This window comes from Salvelinus sp. IW2-2015, linkage group LG33 (assembly GCF_002910315.2).
Source record: "Salvelinus sp. IW2-2015 linkage group LG33, ASM291031v2, whole genome shotgun sequence".
Taxonomy (NCBI): domain Eukaryota; kingdom Metazoa; phylum Chordata; class Actinopteri; order Salmoniformes; family Salmonidae; genus Salvelinus; species Salvelinus sp. IW2-2015.
In genome coordinates, this window is record NC_036872.1 from 26,506,820 (window position 1) to 26,523,697 (window position 16,878).

Consider the following 16,878-nt stretch of genomic DNA (forward strand, 5'->3'; position numbering starts at 1 on the left):
CTATCTTAGTCCACTCCGCTCCGACATCGTTTGTCCATATGTACAGTTGAAGTCGGAAGTTTACATACACCTTAGCCAAATGCATTTAAACTCCGTTTTTCACAATTCCTGACATTTAATCCCAGTAAAAATTCCCTGTCTTTGGTCAGTTAGGATCACCACTTTATTTTAAGAATGTGAAATGTCAGAATAATAGTAGAGAGAATGATTTATTTCAGCTTTTATTTCTTTCATCACATTCCCAGTGGGTCAGAAGTTTACATACACTCAATTAGTATTTGGTAGCATTGCCTTTAAATTGTTTAACTTGGGTCAAACGTTTCGGGTAGCCTTCAGTGTAACTGACTCAGGTTTGTAGGCCTCCTTGCTTGCACACGCTTTTTTAGTTCTGCCCCCCCATTTCTATAGGATTGCGATCAGGGCTTTGTGATGGCCACTCCAATACCTTGAGTTTGTTGTACTAAAGCCATTTTGCCACAACTTTGGAAGTATGCTTGGGGTCATTGTCCATTTGGAAGACCCATTTGCGACCAAGCTTTAACTTCCTGACTGATGTCTTGAGATGTTGCTTCAATATATCCACATCATTTTCCTCCCTCATGATGCCATCTATTTTGTGAAGTGCACCAGGCCCTCCTGCAGCAAAAAAACCCCGCAACATGAGGCTGCCAACCCCGTGCTTCACGGTTGGGATGGTGTTCTTCGGCTTGCAAGCGTCCCCCTTTTTCCTCCAAACATAACGATGGTCATTATGGCCAAACAGTTATATATTTTTGTTTCATCAGACCAGAGGACATTTCTCCAAAAAGTACAATCTTTGTCCCAATGTGCAGTTCCAAACCGTAGTCTGGCTTTTTTATGGCGGTTTTGGAGCAGTGGCTTCTTCCTTGCTGAGCGACCTTTCAGGTTATGTCGATATAGGACTCGTTTTATTGTATATACTTTTGTACCTGTTTTCTCCAGCATCTTCACAAGGTCCTTTGCTGTTGTTCTGGGATTGATTTGCACTTTTCGCACCAAAGTACGTTCATCTCTAGGAGATAGGACGCGTCTCCTTCCTGAGCGGTATGACGGCTGCGTGGTCCCATGGTGTTTATACTTGCGTACTATTGTTTGTACAGATGCACGTGGTACCTTCAGGCGTTTGGAAATTGCTCCCAAGGATGAACCAGACTTGTGGAGGTCTACAATTTGTTTTCTGAGGTCTTGGCTGATTTCTTTTGATTTTCCCATGATGTCAAGCAAAAGGGCACTGAGTTTGAAGGTAGGCCTTGAAATACATCCACAGGTACACCTCCAATTGATTCAAATGATGTCAATTAGCCTATCAGAMGCTTCTAAAGCCATGACATCATCTTCTGTAATTTTCCAAGCTGTTTAAAGGCACAGTCAACTTAGCGTATGTAAACTTCTAACCCACTGGAATTGTGATACAGTGAATTATAAGTGAAATAATCTGTAAACAATTGTTGGAAAAATGACTTGTGTCATGCACAAAGTAGATGTCCTAACCGACTTGCCAAAACGATAGTCGGCTCAGACACGAGAGTAATGTGGCAGGGTCTACAGTCAATCACGGACTACAAAAAGAAAACCAGCCCCGTCGCGGACCCCGATGTCTTGCTCCCAGACAAACTAAACAACTTCTTCGCTCGCTTTGAGGACAATACAGTGCCACCGACACGGCCCGCTACCAAAACCTGCGGACTCTCCTTCACCGCAGCTAATGTGAGTAAAACATTTAAACGTGTTAACTCTCGCAAGGCTGCCGGCCCAGACGGCATCCCTAGCCGCGTCCTCAGAGCATGCGCAGACCAGCTGGCTGGTGTGTTTACGGACATATTCAATCAATCCCTATCCCAGTCTGATGTTACTACATGCTTCAAGAGGGCCGCCATTGTTCCTGTTCCCAAGAAAGCTAAGGTAACTGAGCTAAATGACTATCGCCCGTAGCACTCACTTCCGTCATCATGAAGTGCTTTGAGAGACTAATCAAGGATCATATCACCTCCACCCTACCTGACACCCTAGACCCAATCCAATTTGCTTACCGCCCCAATAGGTCCACAGACGACGCAATCGCAATTACACTGCCCTAACCCATCTGGACAAGAGGAATACCTATGTAAGAATGCTGTTCATTGACTAGCATTTAACACCATAGTATCCTCCAAACTCGTCATTAAGCTCGAGACCCTGGGTCTCGACCCCGCCCTGTGCATCTGGGTCCTGGACTTTCTGACGGGCCGCCCCCAGGTGGTGAGGGTAGGAAACAACATCTCTACCCCGCTGATCCTCAACACTGGGGCCCCACAAGGGTGCGTTCTCAGCCCTCTCCTGTACTCCCTGTTTACCCATGACTGTGTGGCCATTCTCGCCTCCAACTCAACCATCAAGTTTGCAGATGACACTACAGTGGTAGGCTTGATTACCAACAACAACGAGACGGCCTACAGGGAGGAGGTGAGGGCCCTCGGAGTGTGGTGTCAGGAACACAACATCACACTCAACGTCAACAAAACAAAGGAGATGATCGTGGACTTCAGGAAACAGCAGAGGGAGCACCCCCCATCCACATCGATGGGACAGTAGTGGAGAAGGTGGAAAGTTCCTCGGCGTACACATCACGGACAAACTGAAATGGTCCACCCACACTGACAGCGTGGTGAAGAAGACGCAACAGCATCTCTTCAACCTCAGGAGGCTGAAGAAATTTGGCTTGTCACCAAAAACACTCACAAACTTTTACAGATGCACAATTGAGAGCATCCTGTCGGACTGTATCACCGCCTGGTACGGCAACTGCTCCGCCCACAACTGCAAGGCTCTCCAGAGGGTAGTGAGGTCTGCACAACGCATCACCGGGGGCAAACTACCTGCCCTCCAAGACACCTACACCACCCGATGTCACAGGAAGGCCAAAAAGATCATCAAGGACAACAACCACCTGAGCCACTGCCTGTTCACCCCGCTATCATCCATTAGTACAGGTGCATCATTAGTACAGGTGCATCAAAGCTGGGACAGAGAGACTGAAAAACAGCTTCTATCTCAAGGCCATCAGACTGTTAAACTAAGATTGAGTGGCTGAGATTGAGTGGCTGCTGCCAACATACTGACTCAAATCTCTAGCCACTTTAATAATAAAAAATTGGATGTAATAAATGTATCACTAGTCACTTTAAACAATGCCACTTTATATAATGTTTACATACCCTACATTACTCATCTCATATGTATATACTGTACTCTATACCATCTACTGCATCTTGCCTATGCCGTTCGGCCATATATTTATATGTACATATTCATATTCATTATTCATTCCTTAAACTTGTGTGTATAAGGTAGTTGTGAAATTGTTAAATTACTTGTTAGATATTCCTGCATGGTCGGAACTAGAAGCACAAGCATTTCGCTACACTCGCATTAACATCTGCTAACCATGTGTAAGTGACCAATAAAATTAGATTTGATTTGATACTACTTCACTGTCGGAGCTAGAAGCACAACCATTTCGCTACACCCGCAATAACATCTGCTAATAACGTGTATGTGACGTTATTGATTAATGTCTCTCCAGACATGTTAGATCGGGTTCAAGTCCAGGCTCTGGCTGGGCCACTCAAGGACATTCAAAGACTTGTCCCGAAGTCACTCCTGCGTTGTCTTTGCTGTGTGCTTAGGGTCGTTGTCCTGTTGGAAGGTGAACCTTCGCCCCAGTCTAAGGTTCTGAGCCCTCTGGAGCAGGTTTTCGTCAAGGATCTCTCTGTACTTTTCTCCGTTCGTCTTTGCCTCGATCCTGACTAGTCCTTCAGTCCCTGCCGCTGAAAAACATCCCCACAGCATAATGCTGCCACCACCATGCTTCACCGTAGGGATGGTGCCAGGTTTCCTCTGGACGTGATGCTTGGCATTCAGACCAAAGAGTTCAATCTTGGTTCCATCAGACCAGAGAATCTTGTTTCTCATGGTCTGAGAGTCTCTAGGTGCCTTTTGGCAAACTCCAAGCGGGCTGTTGTGTGCCTTTTACTGAGGAGTGGCTTCCGTCTGGCCACTCTACCACAAAGGCCTGATTGGTTGAGTGCTGCAGAGATGGTTGTCTTTCTGGAAAGTTCTCCCATCTCCACAGAGGAACTCTAGAGCTCTGTCAGAGTAACCATCGGGTTCTTGGCCACCTCCCTGACCAAGGCCCTTCTTCCCCGATTGCTTAGTTTGGCCGGGCGGCCAGCTCTAATTAGAGTTTTGGTGGTTCCAAACTTCTTCCATTTAAGAATGATGGAGGCCATTGTGTTCTTGGGGACCTTCAATGCTGCAGACATGATTTGGTACCCTTCCCGAGATCTGTGCTTCGACACAATCCTGTCTCGGAGCTCTATGGACAATTCCTTCGACCTCATGGCTTGGTTTTTGCTCTGACATGCACTGTCAACTGTGGGACCCTATATAGACAGGTGTGTGCCTTTCCATATCATGTCCAATCAATTGAATTTACCACAGGTAGACTCCAGTGAAGTTGTAGAAACATCTCAAGGATGACCAATGGAAACAGGATGCACATGAGCTCAATTTCGAGTCTCATAGCAATACTTATGTAAATAAGGTATCTGTTTTTTAAATATTTAATAACATTTGCAAAAAAAAATATTTATTTAATCCATTTTAGAACAAGGCTGTAACATAATAAAATATGGAAAAAGTCAAGGGGTCTGAATAGTTTCCGAAGGCACTGTATACGTGACTAACAGATGCATATTAGTGAAATCCATAGATTAGGGCCTTATGAATTAATTTAAATTAACCAATTTCCTCATGTGAACTGTAACTCAGTCAAATCTATGAAATTGTTGCATGTGTATTTATATTTTTGTTCAGTATATAAACATCAACATTGCAATGACCACAGCTTATTCAGTTACCAACCATACACCAACACTGCTTTTTTTTATGTATATATTATTATTTCTTACCTTTATTTAACTAGGCAATTCAGATAAGAACAAATTCTTATTTACAATGACGGCCAACCCTGGGCTAATTGTGTGCCACCCTATGGGACTCCCAATCACAGCCGGATGTGATGCAGCCTGGATTTGAACTAGGGACTGCAGTGAGATACAGTGCCTTTGACCGCTGCGCCACTCGGGAGCCCCACTTTAATAAGCATGTGATTGTCTAATAAAAAACTGGCTGATAAGATATATTCTTGAAAGAATACTATACATTTGCAATATAGATTGAGTTTATAATACAGATGAAAAAGTACTTTATTCACAATTTATATCAAGACAACAGTGACATGGTAAACAGGGGTTTCGATACTTCTATGGATACCTGCGGTCAGTTACATAAAACCACTGGGCTCCTCAACATCAACACACAAAATTTGAAATGGTCATTACAATTTGTGAGAGTAACGGACTGTTATACATAGAGAAAAAGTGGGTAAGAACCACAGAACACTGAAGGTGTGAGTGACAAAAGGAATCCTTTCAGTTATTTCACAGCAAGGCAATCTGTTCTCCTATGCAGTATGTGGAACAAGGCAGAAAAAATAAAAATAAAACACTTTGCTTACCATTTAGAAAAAACATTTAAAGTCCTTTCCTCTGTGATTTACTTGTAACTAGCAAACCTGGGTCACAAAGTCAAAATCCGGTGCAATGATAATTATTATAGTACAAGGCAGGCTGTCGTAATACGCCTTCATAATTATGTCACAGGAAAGTTATAACACCTGAGATGAACATTTAGGAAATCAAACCTGTCATTATTTGTACAGCTTTTTATACGGATAGGTGATGGCTGCTGCTGCTTCTATGAGTTTTACCATTTTACACTCTTGAGATACAAACCAACTTGCCTAGAAGATGGCAGTCTGAGCCACGAAGCCAGAAATTACGTATCAACCTTTTAGTTCTCGTCTTCCTCAGCAATCCAGTGCTGAGTAAATAGATGCAATGTGAAATGTAAAAAGATTATTTTAGTTTGATAAATTACATTTGTTCTTTGGCAATAAAACCACTTTTTAAGCACACAATGAAAAATATTTGAATAAGAATAGCAAGTTCTTTGATATAATTTAAGATTAAATAACACCCATAATGTATGATTTGATAAATTCACACAATCATAGGTCTAAGCCAAGCTAAAATATATTTCCCAAAGACAACTACTTGACAAATGCAAATCAAACTCTTTCCAAATATGTGCCATAATTTCACTCTCTCCCACCACCATTTTAAATGGAAAAAGGAAAATGTTCATTCTACTACGGTGTAACCAGAGCTTGCTGTGGGAGGATGGATAGGAGGAGGGATGCAGAAAGGCACAGTGTAATTCCCATATAGCCATCTTCAGTCCTTGAGTTTGAACTGGAAAGAGCTTGTGCTCCATTGGCTGATGTCACAGTTGAGCATGGTGCGCTCTGTGAAGGTCACGTTCCCTGATGAGTCTATGAGGATAATGGTATTGGTCCTGAAAAAGGCAGAGACACAAAACATCAGATAAATAGAGGGGTGAAACGAGATCAGGGGCTTAAATACGGGGAAAACGCATATTGTGATGCTGGGGAAGAGCTCCCTAATCACCTTTCATTATCACACTAGACTGGAGGCCAGGGGCATGCTGGTTATAGATGAGATTATATGCACGAGGAGCTGTATGATGTATGGTGCGTTATTATTATGCAGCAACAGAGCTAAACAGACTGAAACAGAGAGATACTAACTGGATTTGTCCAATAAGAAAATAATTTGTTGCAAAACGTCTGCCGTTTGCTACGGTGCGCACTAATGAAGACGACAATGGATTTGTCAAATAAGAACCAATTGTTTTCATTTCCCTCGGTGCCCTATGAATATGTCCCTGCTTTTAAACCCCACAAGCACAGCCCTCATGTCTGATGGCAGGCACCGCATGATAAATGGAGAGCCAATTGGTGGGACTGGGAGCACAGAATGGGACTCTGACCACAGAATTAAATAAGAACACTAGGTTGGACATTGGCAAGGTTTATCACAAAAGACACTCTGGTATTATATTGTATCTCTAGGAGTCTGGCCTAGTTAATTGGTGTCATGGACTGGGAGGACTCTGACCTTGTGCCATAGTGAGGGGATCGAACACACACGGAGGACAGGACCCGCAGCATGGGGCTGCTGTACCCTTCACCCTGGCTCTCCTGAACCGGGTCAGGAGTGTTCCTAAAGAATAAAAACAGAAACCGTTCTCACTCAATCCTCCTCAGACTGTCACAGAGATTTGGAACAGAAAGGGGCGTACCTTCAGAAAAGATACGGTTCTCAACTTCTCCCTCAAACCTCATGAATTAAGATTTTGGATTGGAACCAATTGGGAAAAGTACAACAACTATTTAGCCCAACTTCAGTGTTACCAGGTGCATGGAGAAAAACAGAACAGAACGTTTCTACTGAACTGAAAGTTTCAAAAACTACTTATATAATAGGACATACATTTCAGCACTACATAATGCACATTGTGGAGCTGATAAACCTATAAGAGAGTGAGGTAGGCGTAGTCTGTGGAGAGCAAAAGTTAACTGATTAAAAGCTTTGCAATTAATTCAACATAAAAGCGCAAGATTCCAACAACAGCAGTGTACTATTTTCCTAATTGCACATTCATGTAATGTGTGCAGGACTATATGTTCTCTTAGTCAAGTGGTGTTCACGTTCGATCCCCATGTAGCCATGTTGAATGTCCACCTGTGGTACTCGCAAACCAATAATGAGTAAACATATTTATAGCCTTAGTAAATGTGCAGAAGTGTTACCCTCAGACACATTTACATGTCCTTGTAAGTTACTACCAAATATCTTACGAGTGACAGTGAGTATGTACAGTACCAGTCAAAAGTTTGGACACACATACTCATCCAAGGGTTTTTCTTTATTTTTACATTGTAGAATAAGAGTGAAGACATCAAAACTATGAAATAACACATATGGAATCATGTAGTAACCAAAAAAAGTGTTAAACAAATCTAAATATATTTTATATTTGTGATTCTTCAAAGTAGCCACCCTTTGCTTTGATGAAAGCTTTGCACACGCTTGGCATTCTCTCAACCAGCTTCACCTGGAATGCTTTTCCAACAGTCTTGAAGGAGTTCCCACATATTCTGAGCACTTGTTGGCTGCTTTTCCTTCACTCTGCGGTCCAACTCACCCCAAACCATCTTAATTGGGTTGAGGTCAGGGGATTGTGGAGGCCAGGTCATCTGATGCAGCACACCATCACTCTCCTTCTTGGTTAAATAGCCCTTACACAGCCTGGAGGAGTGTTTTGGGTCAATGTCCTGTTGAAAAACAAATGATAGTCCCACTAAGCACAAACCAGATGGGATGGCGTATCGCTGCAAAATGCTGTGGTAGCCATGCTGGTTGAGTGTGCCTTGAATTCTAAATAAATCACAGACAGTGTCACCAGCAAAGCACCCCCACACCTCCTCCTCCATGCTTTACGGTGGGAACCACACATGCAGAGGTCATCTGTTCACCTTCTCTGCGTCTCACAAAGACACAGCGGTTGGAACCAAAAATCTCACATTTGGACTCATCAGACCAAAGGACAGATTTACACAGGTCTAATGTCCATTGCTTGTGTTTCTTGGCCCAAGTCAAGTCTCTTCTTATTAGTGTCCTTTAGTAGTGGTTTCTTTGCAGCAATTTGACCATGAAGGCCTGATTCACTCAGTCTCCTCTGAACAGTTGATGTTGAGATGTGTCTGTTACTTGAACTCTATGAAGCATTTATTTGGGCTGCAATCTGAGGTGCAGTTAACTCTAATGAACTTATCCTCTGCAGCGGTGGTAACTCTGTGTCTTCCTTTCCTGTGGCGGTCCTCACGAGAGCCAGTTTCATCAGCGCTTGATGGTTTTTGCGACTGCACTTGAAGAAACTTTCAAAGTAATGATGGACTGTTGTTTCTTTTTGCTTATTTGAGCTATTCTTGCAATAATATGGACTTGGTCTTTTACCAAATAGGGCTATCTTCTGTATTTGTATTTATTTTTAATTTAACGTTTATTTATCTAAGCAAGTCAGTTAAGAACAAATTCTTATTTACAATGACGGCCTACCCCGGCCAAACCCTAACAACGCTGGTCCAATTGTGATACAGCCTGGAATCAAACCAGGGTCTGTAGTGACGTCTCTAGCACTGAGATGCAGTGCCTTAGGCCGCTGCACTACTCGGGAGCCCAAGGTACCACCCCTATCTTGTCACAACACAACTGAAAAAGAAGGAAAGGAAAGAAATTCCACAAATGAACGTTTAACAAGGCACACCTGTTAATTGAAATGCATTCCAGGTGACTACCTCATGAAGCTGGTTGACAGAATGCCAAGAGTGCGCAAAGCTGTCATCAAGGCAAAGGGTGGCTACTTTGAAGAATCTCAAATATATTTTGATTTGTTGAACACTTTTTGAGTTACGATATGATTCCATATGTGTTATTTCATAGTTTTGATGTCTTCACTATTATTCTACAATGTAGAAAATAGTAAAAATAAAGAAAAACCCTTGAATGAGAAGGTGTGTCCAAACTTTTGACTGGTACTGTAGGTATATGTTTTAATGTAGATTATGCCATGTCACATTGACCGCTTCAAAATGTAAACTGAACTGCACATTGTGCAGGTGTGTGTCTTCATGTTTAGTGTTTTGAGTGTGCATGTACATGTATTGATGAAGAATTTACTGTGTTATTGATAGCGAGTGTGTGGTAAACTCACAGCTCCTCGTTGTTGAGGACGTTGAGCAGGTCATGGACCAGAACGTCACAGGGCAAGGGTTGGTTCACTACACTGGTGAACAGTCTCTTCCCATGCTGCAGCTTCCTCCACGGGGTCTCCAACAGGGAGTTACTCAAACCATAGATTCCTGCTGTAGCAGACACACAGCATTGCTAGAGAACAGAGATTCCTACAAAATGTGCATGTTATCCCCCAAAACATGCACTCACATACAGAGGCATAGGCTCATAGTCAAAATCCTGCATGCTTGTATGGTGCAATGATAGAATATAGTATAATTATACACACACAAGCACAAACATGTATATTAATGCAAAAGCAATTCCACATGAAAGGAATGCAGACCTGGATTTAGATGGATGGGTTCGGTGTTGCCTCTGTTTCCATAGTAACACATAGTGTCTTCTTTGGCCCTGCATTGGACACCATGAGAGGAAATTACACATGCAAGTTGGTGACCGATTAAAGTTCTGTTTAATTGTGAGGGTCATCCTTTATACAATTTGCTATTATTTCCTGCTCAGCTTTGCAGCGATTAATGGAGCCGCTGCATTTGTAAAGGAAATTGAAATGCCAAATAAAAACTAGACAATGGTAAATTGTAGCAATAGATGGCAATCAGATGAGGTGATTTTTTTTTTTAAATACAAAAATAAATTAAACAGTAGGCCGTTGCAAATCGTCCTCCAGTCTAACTAGACCTCGAGTCTGTTTACGTCTCTCCTGCCCTGGCTGAAAAGAGATCCTACTTCTATTTGGAACGCCTCTCCGACATGAAAGTCTTTTCAACTGCAGTACAGGAAAATGAATGAATGAATCACAACCAACACAAGTGTTGAAAGTGAATTAATTGCCTTGTCAGTTGTTTCTGACAGCCATCAGTAGCATCATCAGTCAAATGTGTAGACTGGTGCAACACTGCATCAATATCTAACCTCCAGACAGGTATCCAGATACCTGCTATGGCTCTGATCTGTGGAGTCAGTGGCCAGGGTCAAAAGTTAAATACATCAAAGTCTTAACTGTTTCCTGTTTCCATCCCCGAGTTGCGCTTCTTCTAAAGCGCTATATGAGAAGAGAGAAGATTACTCTCCCGGCATGAGATTGAGAATTGTTTGATAATAACATCTACAAAAAGCCACTGACAGAGGGACTGACAAAATCAAATGTCTGACATGAGGGGTTCCGCTGTCTGCTAAATGCTTATCTCTTCCAATTAATTAGAAGGTAATTTGCCTGTCCGAGCTTGTAAATTTGTTTATGCCGCAATAAGCAATTAAGCTGGGAAAAGAGTAGACCTTGCTCATTTGCAAAGGGTATCTGTTTGTGTTACCACTTCTCATCTGGTGTAAATGTCCTAGGGCAGAGGAATTTAAAAAAGGCCAGTAAGTCAGTGTGCTAGTAAAACCAAACAATATCAAAGTCTAGCCGATGAAAGCCAAACCAGAATGATACAAAAACTTTTGGCAATGTAACTGCTGGTAACTACAGTAATGACAGAAACCATTTTGTTACTTTGTTGCATATTATCGTCTTGTAGCTTCCTTCCATGGGTACAATATTTGCAGCTTCACTGCCTGTTGACGACTCGGTTTGATACTCTTCTTCACAAATAACCCCTCTCTTGATATGTATATAAAACTGCAAACCTACAGAGAGGTGACCAAATGGTGCTTTGGGCTCATTGGGCTGTGGAGAGATGGAGCTATTTGTGAAGATTAATCTCGGTCCCAACCCAGACAAATACTCACATACTGTTTGGACACATTGAGGTCTAAGCTCAATAGTCTCACCCAAAAGCACAATGGAAAGAAGTATTTCTGATATTCTTGCCAGAGTATGTGAATATCAAAACCTAAATTTCTGCTGCATGGAGATTTGAGCTGAGATGAGGAAACCATGGGAGGTGGCAGCTAGCACTGGGCAGCGTGAACTAACCAACGGGAAGAGGAAGTTCTCTGTGAAGCTTTAGAAACAGCACTTTGAAGATCTAGCTGGCCAGAATGATAATCCCCATGCAGGATAGTAGATTTGTTTTAATGGAATGCAGTCCATTATTCTGAAGTGTTTAAGTAGTGCCTTATTTTGCGCCTTGCTGCTGTGCCGAGCTTGCTGATGTTTTTGACATTGGTTGAATCGGCATTTATAACCACCAGTGGGGTCGGGGGTATGAGGTATCTAGGCAAGTCCAAGGGTAAACAATTTCTTTGATGCAGTTTTATGCATTTCATGAGGGCTAAACAGCTGACTGTTTAGCCAGCAGCTCTAATCAGCTCTAATCCCAACAGAAAGACAGCAGCTCTAATCCCAACAGAAAGACAACCCATAGCAACATCTGATCTGACCGTCACGTCCTAGTTACTCTGTGAACAAAGAAAAGCCAGTCAACTTCAGCTGTGTTAAGGAAAGAACCGGGGTCTTTAAAACTTAATGGAATCTCCCAGGTCAACTCAAATTGCCTGTATATAATCAGAATACCATTACAACATCTTGTTAAATTAGACAAAGTAGCTGAAGTTGAAGGGATGCAGAGCAGATGCTTTTTGAACACTGCCGATTTCCAAACATGGTCCCAAACATTTCAGAGCCAAAATGAACTATTACTTCTTTTAAGGCATCTGGTTTAACACATGGGCACTGAAGAGCCATTCCATGCTCTAGATGCAGAGCTCAGCTAAGTAACTCATTTGTTTTTGCTTTAGCTGAGGATAGGATACTGCCTTTGGGTGAGACTAAGAGAATATGCATTACTGTTACTCATCAAAATTAAAATGGACCATACACCACGGAAACCATCTGAGAAATGCTGCTGCGATCTGATCTACTGCTGTTTTCCTTCTTAAAGGAAAAACAAAAAACCTGCCAAAAAATGGAATTGCATTGTGGGATGTCATGAGATGACAGTTAAGAGTCTGAGGGAGTCTTTGCTCCTGAATAAATGGATAATCTTCTACCACCACAGTCTTGAATGAATAAATATTACAGCTGCTTGGCTGTCAGTGCTATAAAAACAAAGAGGCGCACACTCCATAAATATAACCTCCCAGTATTGGGTAAAAAAAACACCAACGTTTCGGCATCAATGTGCCTTCTTCAGGGTCAGTGCTAACAACATTAAATTGAGGGCATTTGAGATAAAAAGTTGAGAGATGATACATTTGAAATATACATCTTTAGTTCCGCCAAGGCTCAGTCAGAGAGGAAACAAATGCATGCAAAGTCATCAACTGAATTGAAAGAATGCAAACCCAACGACGGAGCTATGGATTATTAATCAAGGCAATATTGGTTTTACAAGCAACATAATTAAGGGAAGGCGTAATATAAATCATGCCAATACAGATTTGAAGTTGAGAGATTAACATTTTTATTCAGTTGGGTGATAAATACACAAGTATATGCCTTTCCTATTAGTGCATCCCCATGACGATGAGTATAAACATTATACAACTGTCACGACTTCCACCGAAGGTGGCTCCTCTCCCTGTTCGGGCGGCGCTCGTCGTCGCCGGTCTACTAGCTGCCACCGATCCCTTTTCTTTTTCGTTTGGTTTTGTCTGTCTTGTTGTTCACCTGTGTCTAGTTTAGGTTAATCAGTGGGGTATTTAATCTCACCCTACCCTCTAGGTTTTATGCGGGATTGTTTGGGTTGCGTTTGGTTTGTTCTGTTGAACAGGTGTTTTTTCTGGACTGCGTTCCTGTTTTTTAGTGGCTGCTGTTGTGGTCCTGTGCCTGTTCTTGATGGACTTGTAAATAAACACCCTTCTTGCAATTCTTACTCTCCTGCGCCCAACTCCACACCCACCTCTCCTAGGGAGAACTTGACAACAACAGGAAGAAATAGAGATGATGTTTAAAATGGCCGCCACACATCTTGTCCCACATAGCCATTCACCCCCAAATCATAAACCGTCACGTCATTGGTTAAGGATGGATGAGAAATCCACTGATTGTAATAAAGGGCCTCCTCTGTATGCAAGAGACAAGACGCAACTATCGTTTCAGAGAAAGAGCAGCCACAGACAGACAGTATTTCCTCTGGGTTGTCTCTAACCAACACACATCACTGCTGTTTCACTGTGCAGAGGGGGAAACTAATAGCTCTATAATGAGCCTTTATTAAAAAGGTCTACAAACAAATACATGACAGTCACAGCAGCTGCAATCCCTTGTCTGTTTTATTATGGCGTTGCGTACCGTGGTGTCCCATCTGTCAGCATCCATACATCTAGTTGTGGGGCTACAGGAGGCTCCATAGGCCCAGGCAGACAGAGGGATGGAGTGATTCAGACCCAGAGCATACATCATCAAATAAACACATATTGCTTGTTGCTCTCTCTCAGCTGACATCTCATCTCATGTGTGTGTGTGTGTGTGTGTGTGTGTGTGTGTGTGTGTGTGTGTGTGTGTGTGTACATTTATAGTGGCAGTGATGTCTCCTTTCGTTAAGTCTCTTACCACAGGGGCAGCAGCCAGATTCTCTGGTCTGATGAAACCAAGATTAAACTCTTTGGCCTGAATGCCAAGCATCACGCCTGGAGGAAACCAGGCACCATCCCTACGGTGAAGCATGGTGGTGGAAGCATCATGCTGTGGGGATGTTTTCAGCGGCAGGGACTGGGAGACTAGTCTGGATCGAGGCAAAGATGAACAGAGCACAGAAAGATCATTGATGAGAACCTGCTCCAGAGCCCTCAGGACCTCAGACTGGGGCAAAGGTTAACCTTCCAACAGGACAATGACCCTAAGGACACAGCCAAGAGTGAGTGGCTTCGGGAGTGGCCCATCCAGAGCCCGGATTGAACATCTCTGGAGAGACTTGAAAATAGCTGCAACGCTCCCATTCAACCTGAGAATGGGAGAAACACCCCAAATACCAGGTGTGCCAAGCTTGTAGCGTCATACCCAAGAAGACTTGAGGCTGTAATCACTGCCAAAGGTGCTTTAACAAAGTACTGAGTAAAGGGTCTGAGTAATTACGTAAATGTGTTATTTCAGTTATTTTGGGTTTAACTTTTTTTTGCTTTGTTATTATGGGGTATTGTGTGTAGATTGATGAGGGGAAAAAAACTATTTAATACATTTAGAATAAGGCTGTAATCTAACAAAATGGAGAAAGTCAAGGGGTCTGAATACTTTCCGAAAGCACCATAACTCCTGGTCTTAATGAGGTAATTTGCATTCCTGAATAGCTTTGCTGTTACGACACAACAAAACACGACCTGCTGAGCTCTACCTGCTATAATAAGCGCAATGCATTTAGAGAATGGAGAGAAGCTTATAGGTGGAGAGAAAAGAACAATACCTGAAAACAACGGAGGAGGGGGATTAAAGGGGAGAGTTGCTCTCATTCCTTGCCGTTCCTGCCCTAGGCCATATTAGCAGGATATATGACGCAGGACACCTTGTCTACAGGGAGAACTCTGCATCCCCCAGCAGGAAGTGGGAAAAGTTGTTCCTAAACCCCCTGACCTCCAAAATGAGACCTAGAACCCTGTTGCCATGCCAATGGCATGTCTATAAACCCTCGTTCATGACAGCTGTCTTAGTTTCAGCAGGTTCCAGTTAGGTTTTTTCTCTAGTCTACGACGCAAGTCCATCAAATTAAATCACGCATGTCTGCTGCAGAGAGTGAGAGAAAACAGAAAGGGAGGGGACAAAGTCAGCTACTTTTAACATTGTCTGGGTTCCCTTTTTCAAAAAAATCACAGAGCTTTTGACTCACCCTCATAAGTCAGGCTGGTAAAGAAAAAATAAATTAACATGTGTCCTCAGAATTCTAATAATGGTCCCTTCAGCTCAAGGTTTCTTCTGTGTGTGAAGATAGGGAGACTGATAAAACTTTGTGTGTGTGTGTGAGAGTGAGAGTGAGAGAGTGAGAGAGTGAGAGAGTGAGTGAGTGAGTGAGTGAGTGAGTGAGAGAGCGAGCGAGCGTGTGAGGGAGTGTGTGAGAGAGAGAGAGAGAGAGAGAGAGTGTGAGAGAGAGAGAGAGAGAGTGTGAGAGAGAGAGAGAGAGAGAGTGTGAGAGAGAGAGAGAGAGTGGGTGGCTATAGCTCATGCCTTTTATCCAGAGAGAACACGTGTACAGAGACTTATTATACCCAGTGTCAAATCCACTCCTAGCCCTAGACACGTCATGGAGGTTTGGAAAGGAATAGACAGGTATAAGCAGTTTAGAAATAGCTACACGTTAACGTCTGACAGGCTAGGTGGAAAATCCTCTGAGAACTATGTGCCTTGGGCTAGAGGTCGAATTGCATGTATTGGCTGTACCTTAGGAAATTAAATAATTGAGAGAGCATTGTCAATCAGAGTCCTATAAGGAAGTGGGCATTGATTGGTAAGGCCAAACCTCAGCGAAAATATTCATCAACCCATCCCATGTTCTCTAGTTTTGATCAGTCTGCCCAAACCCTTGACTCACTTGAACTCAGCTGTGAGGAGGTTGAAGCCGTTGTAGAGATGTCTCTCAGATGACACCCTCTTCAGGTAGGAGTAGCTGTCCTGGCTCTGATCCGTCAGGAAGTTAGACACCAAGAACCCTTCAACACAAAGAATCAACATTATTCTTACTTTTCACACATTCGAGGTAAAATATGTAACATAGGTCTTGGACTGGGTGACATCTGAGATCTGTTTCCATGTTATTTAGCACTGTGGTGCGGTCAGCCTAACGCATCACCGGGGGCATGCTGCCTATTCTCTATGACATCTACAACACTCGGTGTTAAAGGAAGGCCAAGAAGATCATTAAGGACCTCAGTCACCCAAGCCATCGACTTTACTCGGCTACTGTCTATTTACGGAGTCAGTACAGGTGCATCAGTGCCAAGACCGAGACAAAAAAACTGCTTCTATTACCGGGCCATCAGACAGTTTTATTATTGTTTTAACCCTTTTCTCCCCAATTTCGTGGTATCCAATTGGTAGTTACAGTCTTGTCTCATCGCTGCAACTCCAGTACGGACTCGGGAGAGGTGAAGGTGGAGAGCTGTGCGTCCTCCGAAACACAACCCAACTAAGCCACACAGCTTCTTGACACAATGCCCCCTTAACCCAGAAGCCAGCCACACCAATGTGTCGGAGGAAACACTGTGC

At 42.9% G+C, this 16,878-nt stretch overlaps 1 protein-coding gene across 6 annotated transcripts in view; it reads right to left on the reverse strand.

The window, feature by feature from the left end:
• Window positions 1-5,237: 5,237 nt before the first annotated feature.
• Window positions 5,238-16,878, reverse strand: part of LOC111958002 (transport and Golgi organization 2 homolog) — a 28,377-nt gene continuing 16,736 nt past the window's right edge. For 2 of the 6 annotated variants that reach the window (XM_023979166.2, XM_023979164.2), the window contains exons 5-9: window positions 16,205-16,322; window positions 10,126-10,193; window positions 9,760-9,910; window positions 7,101-7,205; window positions 5,238-6,477 (exon numbers count right to left, since the gene is read on the reverse strand). In XM_023979166.2, coding sequence (XP_023834934.1) covers window positions 6,357-6,477; window positions 7,101-7,205; window positions 9,760-9,910; window positions 10,126-10,193; window positions 16,205-16,322 — 563 coding nt within the window. In that variant the 3' untranslated portion in view covers window positions 5,238-6,356. Of the gene's footprint in view, window positions 6,478-7,100; window positions 7,206-9,759; window positions 9,911-10,125; window positions 10,194-14,238; window positions 14,411-16,204; window positions 16,323-16,878 lie in introns of those variants that run through there. The other 4 variants (XM_023979165.2, XM_023979167.3, XM_070436877.1 and 1 more) reach the window with 4 other exon arrangements.